Genomic DNA, 21,455 nt, shown 5'->3' with positions numbered 1-21,455 from the left:
CTTCCTCCCAACATGGAAAGATTCTGGTTGTCTAATGACAGTACTAATGAAAAAGACTGTGTGGCCTTGACAGCTGAGAGAAAAGTCTTTGCATAATGCCATGATGGATTGTTTCATTGCAGATGTGGTTTGTGATCATATGCTGTTCTTTGTTGCTCAATTACCCAGGTGACACTGCTTTCATTCTCGGTGGAGGCCGAACACACGTTCCTGGACTACATCAAAGCAGGGTACGGACGAAAATACACACAATCACCCTGTGGTGTGTAAGCATATGTACTGAACAGTATTAAAACTTTTCTAAAATTCTTCTGAAATCACAGTGTCACAACATGTAATTTTTGTAAACATTCTCAGCGGATGTAAAGGTCAGAATCTTGATGAAGCCGTCGGGATGTTATCACAGTAATGGCGTCAAACAGCTCATCAAACAGCTTTGGGAAGGAGCTCCGGTAAACAAGACCTGAGTAACCCCTTAAATGTTAAACTAGAACAACAAACACAGTTATTGTCGTAGCTACTGTAATCAGCATTCAGGGGTTGCCAAGTCCTCTTCAGTTTGCACTGATGAAAGGCTGGCCTTGTGCACGGATGCCAGTAGTGTGGAAGACATCTTCGAGCCGTCGACCTTATACTGTGGTCTGATCCATTGATATGTCTGGCATTAGGAAGTATGACCTGCTGTCCACTCTGTGTCTGTTATCTCTGACTTAAAGCCTGCTCCCTAAACCTGAAAAATGCTGCACTGACAGGCAGTAACAGGAGATAGGAAGACATCAGAGTATTTCCGAATCCTGCCTGTTAAGATACTTTACTGTTAAGATTTATCCTGTCTGTAAAAAAATATATATATATATATATATATATATACATAAAAATATATATAATAAAAATAAACTGGTTAAAATAAGTTTTTTTTATAATAATGATAATAATAAATGTTCTTTTCAACTTTTGCTATTTATCAAAGAATCTTAAAATATAAAGTAGCACTTTAAAAGGTGCCATGTGTCATGTCTGGCAAAAAAATCAAATCATACTCCACATTCCATACCAGATGGGGGCAGTATGCCTCAATAAAGTGAATTGGTCTACTCTAGAGTAACAAACGAGAAACTGCATAGTCTCTATGCTTCGCCCCTACCTTCACAATAACCCTAGATCCATAGCCAAAGCCTAAGAGGACGTTTTGCCTCCAGAGGAACGTTGGGTGATGTCAAGTGATTTTTAAACATGACATCTTCAAGCTACTCCCCTTCACCTTTACCAGTGAAAATGTTCATATTCGTTTTGTTCATATTACATTTTGAGTTGTATATACACATTATTTGAATTAAATTAATTTGACAGACAGCATTCTGTCAACATCATTGGTCAACATCAGACGTCAAGCTGATGTTGACCAAGCTAGCGCCAACCAACGTAACCAGAGCTGCCAACTCTCAAGCATTCATCGTGAGACACACACAATTGACTCTTTTCACACGGAGACCAACAGACTAGACAGAGCAGGTTAGTTATGATATAAAAAAATATCAGATTCTGTCAATCTTTATTATTATTTTAAATTTTATTTTTAATTATGACGCAATTCAAACAATACCATTTTGGCACTTGTAAATGTTACACGGCAGATCCCTAGCGCACGTGAACCGATCATCTCTACTATAGTAAAAAACCACGAACACTGTTGAAAGATACAGTAGGCTACAAATGACCAAAATGTATTCCTCATACATAATATCGATCAAGCGCGGTTGTTTCCCTGTAGCGGGTGGTGGTGGTAGGGGTCTCTTGCCAAGGGCTTCAGCCATCCTTCCGCTCTCTTCCCTGAACTGAAGTAGTGGGCTGTACTTTCCACATGATTGACATCAGGTTCAAGTTATGTTGCCTCTATACCGCCTCCCATGGCCGAAACTGGTATTACGACACCTGTCGGGCCGGGGATAGTAATGCTAATGCTAATTAAGGTTGATATTTCTGCAGCTCTATAACTTGACATTTTTTAATGACATCATCGCCCTTATTTCTTCTCATTCTTTTGATGCGTGTAGGTAATTTTTTGGATATTTTTACCTCAATTTTTACACATGGCACCTTTAATAATATTTCAGTTTTTACAGTACTTTTCATCAGATAATTTCATCCTTGTTGAGAATAAGACTTCAATCAACCCTAAACATTTGAATGCTAGCATGTACATCTATTTATATTAATAAAGTCATTTTAATTGTTAAATAATATAATTTTTGGAGGGGTTTTCATCCAGTTAGAAGGCAGTTTTGTCTTTATTCAGCATTTGCCTTGATTTTCCTAAAGCATTCTTAAATTTGTTGTAGATCATTATTGTGATACAATTGTTCCTGTTGGAGGAATCTTCATATTTTATATCTTCATTGACTTATTAGACAGTAGTTGGTTAAAGAAAGAAAACTGGTTTGCAACCTGTCTGTTGTGTTGAGTGAGTGATGCCTGGCTCTCTCACTTTAAATGGTTCATGGATGAGATTCAACAATCAGCATGAAATCAGATTCACCTGCTTTATCAGCTGTAATGTGTGACTGCAACAGCAAGCAATTAATCCGATAACCGTGCTTAGTGGCTTGAATGTTCTGCTCTCTCCAGCCTTTTGTGATCCAATATTGATAAGTTCCTGCCATGGTTCCTGTCCCACAGCTAAAGATACTAGTGTGTCTCATCCTGCTGGAGACAGATATCACCCAGTATCTCTCACTCTGTCTGTCAGTCAGGCTGTGCTGTTTAAGAGATTGAGAGAGGGAGCAACAATGTTTCTAGCTCTGGACTTGACTTTGGTGTTGTGGCCTGGGTGGTTAGTAAAATTACTGTTTTACTGTTTTTGTCTTAATATCTTGTGCTTTGGTACCTCAAAACAATTGTTCAGCTACCTGTTGGCAAGCATTGCCAAATAGTTTTTCCCCTTGTTTTAAACATAAAACCAACAAACAGTTGTGAGGATTACATGTAAAACACCTCACCATAAATAAATATTAAAAACTGTCATATTGTAACAATTAAAAACAATTGTTTTCTGTTTTAATATATTTTATAATGTAATTTGTTCCTGTGATGTCAAAGCTGAAATTTCAGCATCATTCCTCCAGTCTTCAGTGTCACATAATCCTTCAGAAATCATTCTAATAAGCTGATTTGCTGCTCAAGAAACATGTTCTGCAGATTTGTAAAAACTGTGATACATTTTTAATACATTTGATGAATAGAAATGTCAAAATAACAGCAGTAAAAATCTTTTGTAACATTATAAATGTCTTTACTTTCACTTGTGATCAAGTTAATGCATCCCTGCTGAATAATAGTATTATTTCTTTATGAAAAATAAATTTGGTGTCTCCAAAATTTTGAAATCTTAAGGCTGTTTAGATTTATTTAGCGAAAAACAAGTGTTTTACAGTTAAAGTGGTTGGTGATTTAATATATTTTATTATCATGTATCTACACTCTCAAGAAAAGTAAAAAAAAAAATCTGTTTTGAAAATGGACCATTTATGCACTAATATGTATGCTTCGGGGATAAATAAGGTACAAAGGTGTGCTTTTTCAAAGGTATCACTCCAGTGACAGCTTTTGCACCTGAGAGTTTTGGGTTTATTAAAATAAATGTGGCAAATGTCTAAAAATATAAAAGAAAGAGGCAGAGTAATAAAGCAAGTGAGAACGTAAACAGTCTATGATCTGTGAGTATCCAAAGACATGGCTGACCTTTCACACTGGAGTAATCTATATCTCTCTGATATCGCCCTGTGTGCCACGTTCAGTTCACACTGACTCCGATCACTCTGTCCACACTCAAACTGCTTTCTGTCAGGTTTTCACCTTTATTATTTTCTCCATCAGACTCTGACCTTTAATATTGACGCTGAAGCAGACCTTTGTATGGATTTCCCATTGCTACATGTTTCATTCACTTTCCTCTTTACAAAGAGGACTATACATAACCCTATTTCGTTCTTAAATCATCATATCCTGGTTCAGAGAGTGAGATGGATTCTCTTTTTACTGCTGCGAATGAGTGAAATAATCATGTCTTAAGAGAGAAGTTAATTATAGTGCAGGTCATAAAGGTAGCTCTCAGAGTTCATGTAAAATTTAAAACCTTTTTCCGAGGACCTTATTAAATGTTTAATCATGTTTTTGAAAAGAAACGGACTGCATGGAAGAACTTCTGTCTGGATTGTTAATCACATTTACATTAGGCTCAACATTTATTCATAGAAAAATATTTAAAAGAATGTTAAACAGTCTTATTAAACATATTTTTATAAACAAACTAGACACAAATGAGATGATTGTTGACAAACTTAGAAGTAAAACAGATTCAATTTTAGAGTAGTATAGCTCAGATTATTTAGTTTTGGAAGGATTTGTTGAGAAATCTTTGACTATTGAGCAGTTAAACTTAGAGCTGTAGTCAAGTCCGGCTTTGTCGAGTCCAAGTCAAGTCCAAGTCCAGGACTAGTCGAGACCGAGTCAAGACCGAGTCCAAAGAGGTTCGAGTCCAAGTCAAGTCCAAGTCCAAAAGTTTCGAGTCCAAGTCCAAGACCGAGTCCAAATGAGAGAAAAAAGGGTCCTCTTCAAGACCACATACTTAACTACTGATAATGTTTGTGATGCGAGAGAAAGCATATCTCCTATTCTAAGAAAATAATTGTACATTATTATTTGTAATGATCAAAAGCATGTGCAAAGTAACAACTCTGTAGGACAGGGATCTCCAAACTACATCCTGGATGGCCAATGTCCTGAAAAGTTTAGCTCCAACTGGCCTTAAAACACCTGGAAGATTAGTGTGTCTAGTAAGAGCTTGAGGGTTAAAGCTAACAGGGGCGTTAAACAAGATCCTGGGCCCTATGCATAGGCAGTCCTGATGGGCCCCCATGGCCCCCACCCATGAAAATATCCAGGTAAAAAATATATATTTCAGATTCATACTTTTCAAGGGCCCTCTCTTCCTTTGGGGCCTTGCTAATGAGTACTGGTTTTACCCCCAGTCCGACCTGGGAGCTAAACTTGGATAAACAAACAAAGTTTGGAACTTTTATAATTTTTATGTACTTAATTTTTTGTTGACATTATATCTGTGGTCAAAAATGTATATGACTATGCCTAATTGGCACAGTGCACAGACACACGCAAAGCTCGGGATATGACAAATGCGCGCAGCAAGGCTAGAATGGATACGTTTGGCTCTACTGGGCATGCGCACACAAATACAGCGACATTTTTGTCATACTGTAGCTACTTAGTGCTTGCATAGACTAGTCGAGCTCTGTCGGAAACAATCGACTACTCCAGCATGCATTAACCATAATGAATACAAAGTGTTTGCAAGTACGACGTGAATTTTAGAATTACAATATTGCGTGGAGCTGTTACTATATGACCTTATCTATGTTGCATGTAAAAATAACATATGTAATGTAATAATTAGGGTTGTGCCTGAAGCCGAATATGGCACGGATAATGGCTTAAAAAACGAATAACGCTCAAGGAATAATTCTGCATGAATACTCGGCTAAAGCTGACAGAGTCTGGTGTTTGCTAGATAACAGGTGAGCCAGGGCATCAGCGCCAGAAGTGAATGAATGTAAACTTTATGAGTGAAAAGAGCGCAAATCAAACACCGCATTGTTGTCGCCTCTCTGCGCATCTCTCAGAAATCAGAGCGTTGCAAGAGTAATTTTACCTATAATAATACATCATAGCTACACGTTATATTATTTGTATATATTTAAAAGGCAAAGATTGAAAGCTTAGGCTACCATATGATACGAATGAATGGAATATGCACAGCGCGCTCACCAATCAAACAGCCGCGCTGCGCGTCTCAGTCTCTCAAAAACCAAATCAGTTCTCTCTCAAGAGCAGGCTAATAATCAGCTTCGATTCGGATACATTGTCTACTTGTCCTACATGTTTGCATCTTTACCTTTTGCTGGTTTGCGCGGAACACACACATCTGTTTAGTGAAGTTCATTAACATTAAGACTCGCTCAAAGTGTTCTGCGTAATGAGAATGTGTGCATTGAATAGATTCAGTCGTGTTCAAATGATCACTAAACGTTTGTCATGACTCTCTGCTTGCATGATAAATATTATTTTAGAAATTAATAATTATTTCAGTTTAACACGACATACTTGTTCAGTGATAACTACGAAAAAATATATAAAAAGTCATAACAGTCTTATCAAGTAACTGTACGATGTTGTATCCGAATGCAGATAGGAAAAATTTTGTGATTGTTACAGATACAAATACTGGCTGTTACATGAAAATGTAAATATGTAATGTCATATATAAAGTTTTTAAAATTTACATATGTAATTGTTGCATAAGGCTATACATTAATACGCATTTATTGATAAAAAAAAGAGGCTATCTAGGCTATCAAAGGCTATCTAGGTGTAGACGTAAATAAAACACAATCTAACAGGTAGAAAATTAAATTAGAAACATCTAAACTTTTCAGGTCGCAGTAAGTGCACCATTGGTCATGCACATCCTTTCCCGGAACAATACTGAAAGCTAAGGCAAGATGGAGAAACAGATGATCATAGTTGTACAAGGAAAGCCATTTTTTAAATGAATCTATTAGCAAAGCTACTACAAGGGATGTTTAGTGCTGGAAATCCATTTATTCTTTGCTGAAACTTCTGCGTCATCATGGAGAGTGGGTCATGGTTGCCCAGCAACAGCAGACGCCACTGGAGCGCAAGCGCAGGCTACAGTGCTTCGGAAATAAGGAGAGCGGCGCGCCTAGCGTTTTCCACACGTTTTCAGTCGCGACATCATGCAAATGTGGTTTTGTTTTGAAGGAGACATTTTTTATTTAATTTTTTTGCTGGACTCGGTCGAGACCAACTAGAAGACTTGGCGAGTCCAATGGCCAAGTCCGAGACAAGTCCGAGTGCAAATTCAACGAGTCCGAGACAAGTCCGAGACGACAGAAAAATGTCTCGAGTCCGGACTCGAGTCCAAGACCGGACTCGAGTACTACAGCCCTAGTTAAACTGAACACAGTTTGTGATATTGTTGAGATCTCCTCTGAAACCCTTAAAGGAAAAGATTATGGGGACTTGAGAAACGGTCTCCATTGATCTCCACTATTTTGATTGATCTATTTCCTTGCTGGCTAAGTGAAATCGTTAAGATTAGATTTGTGATTCATTTCCAGTGGGAGATACAGTAGAAAGAGACACAAGCACCTTTTCATGGAAATGTGATGCTTTTGATCTTTCTTTTTTTTTTTTCAAGTAAATCACTTTTTTTATATAGGTGATTAGATTTTTAGAGGTCTCTTGGAGTCATCAGATTGCACTTCATCCTGGGCCAGAGTGAGATATTGTGTAAAATGTCATTGAAGAACTCATGAGGGGAATCTAGCTTTATAAAGACACAAGACACTCATAACCATAAAGCGAAGAAATACCAAACTACCGCATTGCAGAGATGTGTGAGTTCATGGATCAAGTTAGACATTAGCACATTTACAAAATATATTTATATAAAAAAATCTGTCAGTGCTTTTTGCATTCATTGGATCAAAAGTGTTAATTTATCATAAATGTAAAACACATCTGTCTGCACTGTTGCTAATGTGACAGTCACAATCCCATCATTCTATATCATTCTAGTCTAGCTAGGGTTTTTTCACTCCTATAGATGACATTCAGAATTCCAGCATTAAGATAAATGTTCTTCATATAAAAGCTCCGGTCCAAAAGCTCTCGGAGGTTTCTTGTCTCCACTAAAGGAGCTGTTGAGGTTCCCGGTATAATGCAGATTAATGCACCAGTCCCAGCTTTGTGCCTGGAGATATCAGTAATAATAAAAATAAATAAATAAATAAATAACCTTGAGATAGACTGGAAAAAATAAATGAAGATAAAAGAGCATAACCAGTGCTTGTTAATCACTATTGTGCTGCACCCCCCCCCCCCCCCCTTCCTGTTTATATTGTGCTCTGTTAAATAATAATAATAAAGGCTTGTAAAAAGGATTCAGTCTTTTGGTCCTCAACCAAGGTCTTTGCATAAACACAATACCCCTGTGTTGCATATGAATATGATTTGGCCCGAATCGTTGGATTTTTGAAATACATAATTACTCTCTGCTGACCCATCACTGATGAATCAGCTCTTAGGAAAACATCTCGCTGCAGGGGTTGTGTTTGAATGACAGCTGTAGACGCATATTGATCAGGGCCTTCTTTGAAATGTTTTTTTCCCCATTTCGTTTTTTGCGTTTTACACACTCGCATCAGAGGATGGTGTCTTTGTGTGTATGTGCAAATGTTTCATAAATATTCACTGACTTCAGACTCCATGCTTTCCGACATTCTCGTCCAGAGCTCACTTCTCATTTGCACTGAGAGCACGGAGTTCACGCCGAAAGGGGAGAGCCATTGAGATTCAGATGTTAGATGTCATTATGATATTTTTCAGTGCTTCAGAGGTTAGCTGTACAAGTGTTCTGTACTCCCATCAGCAGCAGAAAAACTTGTTTGTCAGTTCAATTGTGCAGGTGTTCAGATTGTTTTTTGTGAGCTCAGTGCTTTCTGTTCATGTAAAGGCAGATAAAGAGAAAAACAAAAGCAAACTAAACAAAAATGGTCGTTATTCAATTCAATGTGTCATGGCCATTTAAAAATGCCAGTATTAACAAGATTTTCACATATTTTCACAATAGATATTGTACCAAAGCAGTTTTACAAAGGATAATGCTTTCTGAGTGAGACGAAATATTTGGACCTATGTATGCCTACGTTTTTATGCTTATTTATTTGTATTCATCTTTTTTTTATTATTATTTTTTTTTTACATTGTATTGAGATACGACAGTAGAAAACTAACTGGGACATTTTTATTTTTTTGTTTATTTATTTATGTGCCATGGGAGCATTGCTTTAATTCCAGTGAAATTTACAGTATCTTGAACCTGGAATAAACTGAAACAGTGAAAATGAAAAATAATAATACAAATAAATATTTTGTGACTAATAAGTTATTAAATGACAAATAAAATGTAAAAAATATGCCATTTTTACTTGTAGATTTTGGACTCCACTGTATATAATACACTGATATACATTATAAAATTTCTTCTTTGGATTGATTGAAAGAAATTGTTATCCAAAGGGCTGTTTTTTAAAAGATACGTCCCTGCACTGTGCACTGATGCCCATTGAACTCTAGCTATCAGAATCCGTGGGTAATCACTGGCTCCATACTGTGTCTAGTGAATGTACTGTCCTCCAGCCAGTCTCTCTGCATGATAAGCATCAGTAATACAGAAATAAATGGGAGTTCCCACTGGTTCCAGTATAGGAACATAGGAGCTGTGACCAAATATGTGATGTTTGGCGATTTTGTATGTGGAATTCTTCCTCGACTGCTGTTCTGAGACCAGTTTCACTGTTGCCCTTTAAAAAATGAGGAACAAGAAGTGGGTTTACATAGATGTTGGATCTGCCCACAAGGCAGAGTTGATTGTGAGGAACTTCTGGCTGCTGAGCGGGTGGTTGGCTGTCTGCCTGTCAGGTGAGAGAGACGACAGTGCAGGGCTGCGGATGGTAATTACACCAACCTCTCGAACAGCGGGAGTGGAAACATTGGAGTGTTTTCAAGCTGGAAGTGTGATCTGTGCCACAATTTGGGGTGAATCAGGATCTATCACCTTTGTTAAGCCTCACCCTCAGGTTCTCACATCTGTAATGTGTGAAAATGTCGGCTTATATTGAAATTCTTTCATTTGATATTCTTCTGTTCTCCTTTTTCTCTCTCTCTCTAGCACTCAGATCCATTTCACAGTGGCCATTGACTTCACTGCGTCCAATGGTAAGGATCATTTTTTTTCAGTGTTGATTGGATTGGTTGGTTGATTGATTGGACAGAATCAGATTTTGCCTTAATTTATGATTTGTCTCTCTCTTTAAACTCTAGGGAACCCTTCTCAGTCTACCTCCCTGCATTACATGAACCCCTATCAGATGAACGCGTATGCCATGGCGTTGAAGGCCGTGGGCGAGATCATTCAGGACTATGACAGCGATAAGATGTTTCCTGCATTGGGCTTTGGAGCCAAGCTTCCTCCTGATGGCCGGGTTTCCCATGAATTTCCCCTGGTACCTGTTTCCTAGATGTGATAGATTATGTGGATTTCACAGCTAGCTGGTGCACATCCAGAGTCATTTCTGTTTGTATCCTAAATGCGTGCCATGATATTTAGACACTCTGAGTAATGTTGGTTTGTGAATTTTAATGTGTGAGGGTATGTATGGTTGTTTTGAAGTATTTATTTAGTTGTTTGCACATATTTTGGTGATATTGTAATTAGTAATGCTCAGTTAAATTTGTTTAATGTTTAAATAAGGCTCTCCTGACACTCCTGCTCATTAACATTACCCAAGCATTCATGATGTGTGTGTGCCAAACCCTCATCTCGTCGAGCTTTTTGAGTCTCTTAATTAGTTTTCGCTCGCTCTTTCTCTTTTAGTCCTCCGTCAGCTACTCCTCCTTCCACCTCTTTTTCCCTGTGCTGGAACTTAGGATCATGACTGTTCATTTTCATTCTTGCTGCTTCACTTTTCAAGTATCACTGTCCTTAGAGCATGAATAATTATCTAATGATGAATCATAAAATAGCGAACAGATTCTGAGATCCCTAAGGCTGCCACACTAGAGAAAGTTTTGATGGTACGTTTAAAGAATATGAATGTGCAAAACTGGTTTTTAGTATGCAGCCTGAGACGCATAATCGCCATTGAAATCAATTGATCCACAGTAAAATTCATTGATGTGGCGCAAATTCTATTGCATAGTCACCCAAATGAATACTCTATGCTCTAGAGTTTTATATTCAAATGAATAATGACGGATATCTTGAGAAATGTAAAATATTCTGATAAGTCTGCTGAGTTGGCCTTGATAGTAGAGGCATAGTGTTAACTGATCTCTGGTGTTCTCTTTGAAGAATGGTAATGTAGATAACCCATACTGCAATGGGATGGAGGGTATCCTAGAGGCTTACCACGAGAGCCTGAAGACTGTCCAGCTCTACGGACCCACCAATTTTGCTCCTGTCATCAACCATGTAGCAAGGTAAGAAAAATGCAACAGCATTTGCTCAAAGGAGCATGCTGTCAGAGTTGAAAACTTATCCTGTGTAAATCAGTGCTGAGATTGATTTCTACACTCAAATGAATAGAAAATGGTCCTATTAAATGGTCTTTGCTCAGTCAAATAAAAATGTTAGTCATGACAGACTTTATTTTGAGTTTTGCCTTTACAGTTTTGGAAAAACAAAAGATCACATTTTCATCTGTTTTGGGACTTGTTGGCTAAGAAGGAGTTACACCACACTCACGACCACCAAGGTGCCAGACAAACAAGACTGAAAATCTAAAAAAATAAACTGTCTGCACTAGGGATGGGTAACGTTAAGGTTTTAACGGTATTACTACTCTTACCGATACTGCTTAACAGTCCGGTACTTTAACGGTATTCTTATCGGTACTTTGTGTTGTGTGTGTGTTTTTTTAAGAACAATTTGAGAACAGAATTAACATTTCTTTATTTTATTTTTTATGTAAAATTAATAATGGGCTTGTCTTGGACCAGAGGTGTTAGGAGGAGTTGGTTGGTTCATAGTAGCTGCAGCTTAAAAAAAATAAATAAAAATAAATTTTATATATAATAAAAAGGTTGCAAAATGTGGCAGTTGGCTATTTTGTAAACTAACTTAAGGTGCTGTGCATTTAAGTTAGCCAAATAAATGTTTACATTTATATACTGATTTTTCCTTATTTGGAATTTTAAAAACAAGTAGAAAATATGTTGATTTCATTCTCATTTTTCCCAAAAGAAATCAACAGAATTTCTACGTAAGGTTAGCAAACCAGGGAGATTTTACATTTATTTTAAATGACGTGAACAACGTTGATTCAACATGATTTTAGCATACATACCTGATGTAGATGGGGCAACAACCAGAGACGAGCTAGCTAGGCAGTCGATACACATAATGCACTTTTGAAAGATGCTTTGACAGATTGCTTGTGTTTCCGCCCTTACATGTAAATATTGTTCTGCACTTATGACAACGAGGGTTGTCAGCATTAACTCTAGTGAAGTATAACCACACTTTGGAACGTTTTGCTCTCTCCACCATCGTCACTCTTTGTATTAAGCTCGTTCTTGTTGTGTGTGTGTGACTGACAGACAACCTCCGCGGCGTACATGCGAGTTCTTGCAGATCTCACAGACAAACGTCTTAATATGATCGCACATTAGAAATGTTTGGCGAGATAAAATGTGCACGACAACATTATTAAGCAAAAATACATAGTATACATTATTTTTTTTCCCTCCAGTATCGAAAACAGAACCGATACCGTCAGATCTTACTGATACTACGGCCTTTCATAATTTAGCCCCGGGGCCAGTTTAATACCGGGTTTCCCTAGTCTGCACACTTGAAATCCGTTAAGCTAATTTAATCACCAAGTTTTCGGTCAAACGACCATCCTCAGGGTATGCCTGTTTGACCGGAAGCTTGGTGATTAAATTTGTTTAAAGGATTTCAAGTGTGCAGACAGTTTATTTTTTGGGACTTGTTGGCTAAAACTTCATAGCCAGAGTCGACATCTTAAATATTAGAAAAACAGGGGCTCATAGAACACAACTGATGATCTTTTGGAGATCTTTTATCATAGTCACATTTTCTATTGTTTGGTGAATTTTAAGGCCAAATATAGTCAGTTCAATAGGAATCAGGAATTTGGCTTGAGGGTGAAAGATTCTCGCACACAGATTTCACACCGTTTTCATGCTGGTCACACAAATGTGTTGCTGTAATCACTAATAGTGTCACTAATGTGCCCTTACATTTAAGCTCACTGTTTAGGGTGCTGCTTCTCTTTGCATATTCTTCAGGCTGTCCCGGGTATTGATGTTTGAAGGACAGTTTTCACCTTGGAGTAAAAAATAAAACTAGTAACTGTCAGATAAAAATAATAAATAAAACCAGATTTTGACATGTGAAGTCGCAACTGTGAGAAATAGTCAAATGTCACCGAGGAAAATAAACAAATGAAATATTTAGTCACTGTTTTGAGAAACAAAGTAACGAGAGATATAAGCATTGTAATTGTGTAACAAAGCTGAAACTGTGAGAAACAGTATCAACTGTGAGAAAAAACAATTTAGAAACAGAGATAAAATATAAAGTGATACATTTTGAGTTATGAAGTCCTGATTATGAGAAACAGCTGAAATTGAGAGAAAACTGAGAAAGTCACAATTGTGAGATATACTATATAATATTGCAGTTTTGGGAAACAGTTAAAATCGTGAAATGTAAAGTTGCAATTATGAGAATCAAAGTTAAAATTGCAAGAAATAGTCAAAATTAAAAAGTTGATTACAACTGTGAGAAAGTCACAACTGTGAGATATAAAATCACAATTATGCGCAACAAAGTGACAATTGTGAACTAATGTAGTTTCATTAACAAGATTTGGGAGGAGCACGTCAGACACTTAGCCTAATTAGCACAGGTGGAGCCCACTTAAGATAATCAACCCTAGGGTATAAATACAGCAGACTTAGCCTACCTGTCTCCACTGATGGTTTATCAGCATCCCCCTCAACTAGAGTTCATTTTACACTTTTATATACGGGGGGTGGGGGGGGTTGGTATTCTTGGTCCCGGGCCATTCCCGAGCTCTGAGCCCTTCCCCGGACAGCACGCCAAATATGCATTATAATACTTCAGCTGATTATATGTAGGTGTGAACTCGTGAATAAAGTGTCAATTGTGTAGCTGAGGAATAAAATAATAATTACAAAAAGTCGCACTTGACTTCTTCTGTTTTGTATTCTGAGGCAGACACCGGCTTCTGTTCTCATGAACACCATAGCTTATGTAATAGTGATTGTACGTATTGTCAAAATGATGATTTAACAAGCATAAAGTATTTGTTTCATGTTGCTGTGACCGTTTGCAGACCTCCGAGAGACCAGATCTCCTGTCATAGCTTCTGTAAAGTGTTTTGCATCACAAAGAGCATTATGGGATTTTGATGAAGTCAGAAGAGCTGTGTCAATAGCACAGGGACGTCCCAGAGCAAATATATATATGCATGAGGCTCAGCGCTGAATTCTAAGTGTTCACTGAGGATGCTCATTCTTTCATTATTCATCCGCAGTGTTAAAACAAACAATCAACGGTACTAGCATTAACAGATTTTCATAACTGGGTTATGGTTCATTTGGGTGATTTGGATCATGACGGTTTCTGCTAATATGTTTGTTAATGTGAAAATGTGATTGTGTGTATGTGTGTGTGACTGGGCACAGGTATGCAGCAGCGGTTCAAGACGGCTCGCAGTACTTTGTGCTTCTCATCATCACAGATGGTGTGATATCAGATATGGCTCAGACTAAAGAAGCCATCGTCAATGTGAGTTATCCTTGACCTTTCTCTGTCTCTCGCCTACTCTCTTCAAAAACTGTTTACATCATCATATTCTGGTGCAACACTGCATCACAAGTGCCCCCCAGGCAAAGTCAAGAAGAGTTCAGGTGCTTTTTGGGTCTTCCGGAGGTCCTCTCCGCACCTAATGGGATTCACCTGTCTCCGTTGCTATGGTTACCCAGCAGACTGGATTTAAAGGGAATTTGCGACTGTTTAGTCACATTATTAAAACAGCCACACCTTCCTTTTAAGATCTTGCCTGCTGCTCTGTCTCTTCTTCACCCTCTACCCATGATGCTTTGGATCTCGGTCACACGGTAACATTTCTGCACTGACTGATACGGGTTCATGCACTTTGAATGACTTCAACACTTCATGTGTGTTATGCGTTTTTAGGACTTGAGTGATTTTTATTGAAGTCCGCTATGGAAAGTCCACTCTTATGCTTTTTTCTGTTGGTCTTTTTAAACGGATTAGATACAAATGAGCTCTCACTCTCTCACTCTGACTGCTGATTCTCTGCACTCACAGTGATTTGGCCTCTTATATATATTCTAGCTGAAGTAGCTGAAATGAGATGTAGGTTAATTCCATGGACTGAATGGTCATTGGCTTTTGTTATCAATCATTTTGACCATTGGTGTTTTTCGAACAAAAATTCTAGATTCTAAAATAACAATTTTTACTCATTATTAAGTCTCGTTTCCCAGTAAAAATATCTAAACATCTTTAAATAAACTTGAGAAGCAAAGGTATTTTTTAACCTTTTTATAAGTCTCTTATATCTGTATTCTCATAGAGCAACTGAGGGATAAATGTTTTAATAAACAAAAATCTAATATACTACAGCTACACTGTAAATATTTTAATCAGTATTTCTGTCTTGGTTTACAGTATATACAATATATAAAACATTTTAAACATGTAAATAAAAAAAAGGATTATTGGAGTATGTTTTACGAAAAAAATATTATTTCAGAGTATTTCTACCTCAAAATTTCACTTTTAATTAATATGTTGCATCCCTAGTAAAAAAATTTTTTATTATTTCATACGAAGTTCAAATTTATTTACATATTTAATGAAATATCGCTCAAGACTTACTGGTATAAAAATTTTAATTAAACTTTACCTGGAGTGCTAATTGTGCACAATACACATTTCTTAAAATTAAGCCTAAAATGTGTTTTAATGTCATTATTGATGCAGATTGTATAATCTTTGGGTAATATAAGTTTACCTGAAGTGTACATGCAATAGTTCCATTTTAGCACGATCAAATCTACTCCAGTATATCTTTAATTGGACTTCAACAATTAGCATAAAACAAATGTATTTCAAATACATTTTAGTATATATATATTTATATATATTCTACTTTAGAATACACTAAAGAAGTTATGTGACTCAGCGGACAAAAAAACACTAATTCACAGTGTTTATTACAGGCTAGCTGCAAATGTGTCACATCACATAATTCCCAGTAATCCATACTTATTTCATGGCTGAGAGAGGTATTTGTTAAATGAAAAAAATCAGGAAAACGGGGAGAAACAAGAGGGAGAGGGAAAGTAAACAAACAAGTGAGCAAGAGAGATTGCGAGAGAAGCACTTGAAGGAAAGACCTACAGGAAATAGAGCAGTGAATTCATGAAGTGTGTGTGAAATGTGTTTGTTTAGACTCATCTTCTCGGCTCTATTTCTTTTAACACATGACCGCCTCTGTCCCCCGTGAGCATTTCCGGAAATGCTGACCTACTTCCAACCCATAAATATGTTTTTATAATCCTTGCCCATTGGCACCAAGCACTCAATGTCCTGTCTGCACAATGCACACAGACAGGGATTGACTGGTAGACAAAAAACTGCCTGGGACCAATACCATCCCCATCACAACACAAGTGAATAGAATAATTATTGCCTGATTTATTTATGTATTATGAGTATAAAGGTATTCATACTAAACATGTATAAGAGATATAGAAAAACGCTGTTAATGTTCATATACCTTGCTGTTACAATCTCACGTGAAAAGTTCAGAGTGACTTTAAGTCCTGTAAGTTGTGTGTGCTGTTAATGAATTCGAGACATGTTTTCCTCACCTTATTACGTTTGTCTTAAGTTTTTTTCCTTATCTGTAAATACTAAAAAGTCAAGCAAGTATTTCCATTTTGCAAAAAGGCTCGTTTGACAGCGAGTATTAGACTTAACAGACTTCACATAAGGAGCGCAGCACGTGCACACAAACATGTACCAATTAATATATTATTCTTTAAACAAACAAAACCTCACTGAAAGCTAGTAAAGTCAGAAACAAAGAAACATACAGTGAAAACTAATATAAATATATTTAATTTATTCATATTAATCTCCACTATAGGTTTGAAATTCTAAAAGAAGCAGTTAGCTGATTCTGCCTGACAATTTATAGAGTCCATCTTTTGGTTTCCCAAATAAAGCTCAGGGGTTATTGAAGAAATCGATCTGTGAATCGTAGTAATTAATGATCTAAATCACTCATTTGGTTTGATTAGTTTTCCAGGCCACACAGTTTAGGGTTTGTTTGTTTGTGCTGTGCTGTGCTGTGCTGTTTGTGTGTGTTTGTGTGTGGCTCTTTTTCATCTAGTGTGATGTGCTTTTGTGTGGCCCCCGGTGAAATTCCAATTCTAACTCCATTATAGCCCACAAACTTATCAGTGTGACTGAGGGTGTGTGTCCAGTCAGCTTTATTCGACAAATTATTCATTCCTCTCAACAGGCTTTCACGGGCCCTCTGTGGGAGCTCTTTTAAAATTCAGACCCTCAGGAGCCTTTAATATTTCTCTCTTTATATATTTGATATATTAAAGGTTTATTTCATTATAAACTCTTCAGATTACATTTCAAAGAAATCATGTTTCCTCTTGTATGTATTTCTTGTATTTTAGCCTTTTTCAGCTGGGATCATGTGTGATGCATTATATGCAATTGTTTTTCATTTCAAACCACCGGAAGTCTCTTTGGGGAGAAAGTGAGTTTTGTTACTCTGAATATCCTGTGGTTTTCTGGTTATCCGCTGTCACTGGTAAGCAGCCTCTGAGCTAGCTCACTCTTTACTTCTGTGATAACTGGGATTTGACCTGTCAGTCAGGCATCATATCAGGAACAGGGACAGTTAGCAAGCAGAGAGAATGTTGATCCAGGAGGGTTCTGAATAATGCATGGCTTTCACCTCACTGTATGTGAAAAAAATCACGCTGTCAAAATATTCTTTTCAAGCCATCACAGTCAAAGTCCCAGCGCTCTTTCAAACCCGACTGGCTTAACATGTTCGGAAATAGACAACTCGTTTTCTTTTGTTACTGCTATCACAAGCTGTGTATTAAATGAATGAAACTGTATTTGACCCCAAAATGATTGTATTTTACATAAGGAGAGTTTTTGTTTTGTGATTAATATGAGATTCTTATTAGACTGTAAAACAGCTAAATGATTCAGTTAAATAACGTGTTATATACAATCATGGCCAAAAATATTGGCACCCTTGGTAAATATGATCAAAGAAAGGCTGTGAAAATTCATCTGCATTGTTAATCATTTTGATCTTTTATTTAAAAAAATAAAAAAAAAATTATCCTTTCATTGGATAATAAGAATTTAAAATGGGGGGAAATATCACTATGAAATAAATGTTTTTCTCTAAAACACATTGGCCACAATTAACGGCACCCTTTTATTCAATACTTTTTGAAACCTCCATTTGCCAGTTTAACAGGTCTATTTTTCTCCTATAATGCCTGATGAGGTTAGAAAACACCTGACAAGAGATGAGAGACAATTCCTTTATCCAGAATCTATTCCAGAGGACTGGAATGCCCATAACAGAAGCTTGGTTTTGAGCTCAGTGACCTATTTCTGTGTTGTTTTTGAGGTTTGTGTTTGGGTTATTGTACGGTTGGAAGATCCAAACATGCCCCATTATAAGATTTCTAACAGAGTCAATCACTTACTGATTTTTTATATGTTGTATTTGATGCCATGTGTCTAAACAAGATGTCCAGGACCTCCAGCAGAAATAAAGGCCCACAACATCAAAAATACAATTATATATTTCATTGTACACAAGGGGTACTTTTTTATCTCTGTGTGCACCAAACCCATCTTGAGTGTTTGCTGCTAAAAAGCTAATTGTTTAGTTTCATCTCACCATAGAAGCCAGTCCTATTTGAATTCCAGACAAGAATTTTCACTGCTGTAGCTCTTTTCTTAAAGCCTCTTCACTAATTTGTGAAGTTCAATTATCTTTTGCTGCACATCTGAAATATATTCTTTGGTTTTATATTCAGGGAAACTGGGCTTTTTTTCCCCTCCTCCTTATATTTCTGTGAAACAGGAAGCCATGGCTGGTTAATTTCATGTTTATAATCATGCTGGAGTGCTGAAAATTGTGAATATGAATGGGAATATACTTCAGAGATATTTTACTCATAAGAATTTCTAGGGGTGTCAATAATTGTGTCCAACGAGTATTTGAGAAAAACCTTTATTTCATAATGATATTTCCCACATTTTAAATTCTTATTATCCAATGAAAGGATAAATTTTTTGTGCATTTTTAAAATAAAAGATCAAAAGGATTAACAATGCAGATTAATTTTCACATCCTTCTTTGGTCATATTTACCAAGGGTGCCGATATTTTTGTCCATGACTGTAATGATGCTAAGCCAATACAAGTGCAAGATATAATGTTGTTCCGATGTTTTTTTTTTTTTTTTTTTCTGTACTGTTCGGTGTTGAATAGGTCAGTACATTACAGTAAATCTGAATGATCTTAACAGAAATTTTGAAATCTGAATAATCAAACAGTAATTTTTGGATCGTATCTGAGTATGTTAACTGTTCATCATGAAGTAGAATTTATCTTCTCTGTTTTCTTTTCTCAGGCGGCAAAACTACCTATGTCCATTATTATTGTTGGAGTTGGCCAAGCTGAGTTTGACGGTAAGACATAAAATTATTGTTATTTAGTTTCATCTTTATATCTCTTCTACTATATTCTCCATTTTCTTTTCTCTTTATTTACTCTTACTATATTTAATGTATTGCAAACACAAGAAGAAAATGTTCTACATAATCCTTTATTGCCTGTTTGTACTCAGCATCTTCCTTACTGTTTTTTAACTATTAACTCAGCTAATAATAGTATTCCCACATGGAGGTTTAAAACTTGAATGCATAAATGCAACTCCACAGTTTGCATTCCCATAAAGTAGAGTTTCTGGATGAAAAGTCACCTAATTGGTAAGGTTTAGGGTTTTGGACTGATAAACAGATGTCAACACCCAGATCTCACAGCTGTTCAATATAATTAGCATGTCTCACCATCTGCTTTTAGTATTTGTGTGTGGCTTTTCATAATGTTCCAGCAAAGAGGTAAATGTTGGTGTCATGCTGGGGCGAAAGGCTCCAGATTGTTTTATTGGCTGGAGGGCAGATAACATGATGATCTCACTTTTTAGCCATGGTTGAACTGGACGGCGATGATGTAAGAATATCCTCCAGAGGAAAGCTGGCGGAGAGGGATATTGTACAGGTACATATGTACTATATATTTGTATATGTATGAAGTCATATGTTTACACACACACACACACACACACACATACAATATTTGATGGTGAAAAGTGGTCATAATTCAGGATTGTTCTGATAGTTTTGATTCGTTCATAATCACTGTTTCGGTTGGGAATGAAATATACACATTTCTCAGCAAAAGCAGAGTCAAAGTAATATAACTCTTTGGGGAAGTTTCTAAAGGAATAACTTTAGGTGACCTACATTTACAGACATCTCAGATTCAAAGTACACTGCAACATCACACATGAAAAAAATAAGCTAACAAACAACAACAACGCTTGTACAATCTATAAATAATGAAATAATCCAGAGTATTTGTGTGTGTGTGTGGAACAACTGGGTTACATTGTTTACATGGGTATTTCAGTTACTTAGACTTGAAAAAAACAAAAACATGAAAATTATTCAGGGAATAAATTAAACCACTATAGCTAACTGCTTTTTAATCTTATCTCTGCCTGCAGTTCGTACCATTCAGAGACTACATGGATAGGACAGGAAACCACGTCCTGAGCATGGCACGGCTTGCCAAGGATGTCCTGGCCGAGATCCCGGATCAGTTAATTTTATATATGAAGTCAAGGGGCATCAAGCCCAACCAGACACCACCAGACTACAGCCCACCTGGGCTCAGCCCAACCCCCACCGTATGAGTTTACCCAGCCTGCTGAAAGAAAACAGGCGATGTTATGTCACCTCCAATTTGGATCTCGTATAAAATCCAATACAACTGATTCAGTGGGAGGCGTCTAGGAGAGCGGATGGTTTCAATTCCCGTTTTTTTGATCTCATACACAGGAGAAATTGAAAACTCTATCTGTGTTCTGGAGGTTGAACTGAAGAGAACAGTACTTATTGATCTGTGAGTTGGTGTCCTCCTCATAATTTCTTCACAAATTAGCCAACATTTATAGTTTGAATCAGTCTCATTCAGATTCATATGTCCAACGTTGCTGGATATATGGAGAAGATCTGCGCAAGCAATGCAATTTTCTGCTTATTTAAAATCTCTAACATCTCAACATCTATAAAAACACTGTAGCTCTTGTGTTTCATATAGCATGTGAGGGGGACTGTGTGTTATATTAGGAAAATCTCCCTTGTATCTGCCAGAGGAGGCAAACAAGAGCATCCCTAGAAAGTGTGATTAAAAAAATATATTAGTGAAAATATAAGTGGTTGTTTGAAATATTATACCCTGTAGTATTACAATTAAGTGAAACTGTTTGATTTGTTTCTAGAATTTGTAGATAGTTGTGTTATGGTGGTTTGAGCAAAGTCTTTTTAGTACAAAGTTATATTTCCCATTGCAGTGTCCCATTTAT

The 21,455-nt window shown here is 36.8% G+C and overlaps 1 protein-coding gene across 1 annotated transcript in view; it reads left to right on the top strand.

Moving 5' to 3' along the window:
• The window catches only part of LOC113106820 (copine-5-like), a 70,891-nt gene extending 50,108 nt beyond the window's left edge, over window positions 1-20,783 (top strand). Inside the window, exons 14-21 of the mRNA XM_026268839.1 lie at window positions 169-230; window positions 9,827-9,873; window positions 9,979-10,160; window positions 11,009-11,136; window positions 14,395-14,497; window positions 19,437-19,494; window positions 20,013-20,086; window positions 20,595-20,783. Coding sequence (XP_026124624.1) covers window positions 169-230; window positions 9,827-9,873; window positions 9,979-10,160; window positions 11,009-11,136; window positions 14,395-14,497; window positions 19,437-19,494; window positions 20,013-20,086; window positions 20,595-20,783 — 843 coding nt within the window. The remainder of the gene's footprint in view (window positions 1-168; window positions 231-9,826; window positions 9,874-9,978; window positions 10,161-11,008; window positions 11,137-14,394; window positions 14,498-19,436; window positions 19,495-20,012; window positions 20,087-20,594) is intronic.
• Window positions 20,784-21,455: the final 672 nt, after the last annotated feature.

This window comes from Carassius auratus, chromosome 8 (assembly GCF_003368295.1).
Source record: "Carassius auratus strain Wakin chromosome 8, ASM336829v1, whole genome shotgun sequence".
Taxonomy (NCBI): Eukaryota; Metazoa; Chordata; class Actinopteri; order Cypriniformes; family Cyprinidae; genus Carassius; species Carassius auratus.
This window is presented reverse-complemented; position numbering and strand designations above follow the sequence as displayed.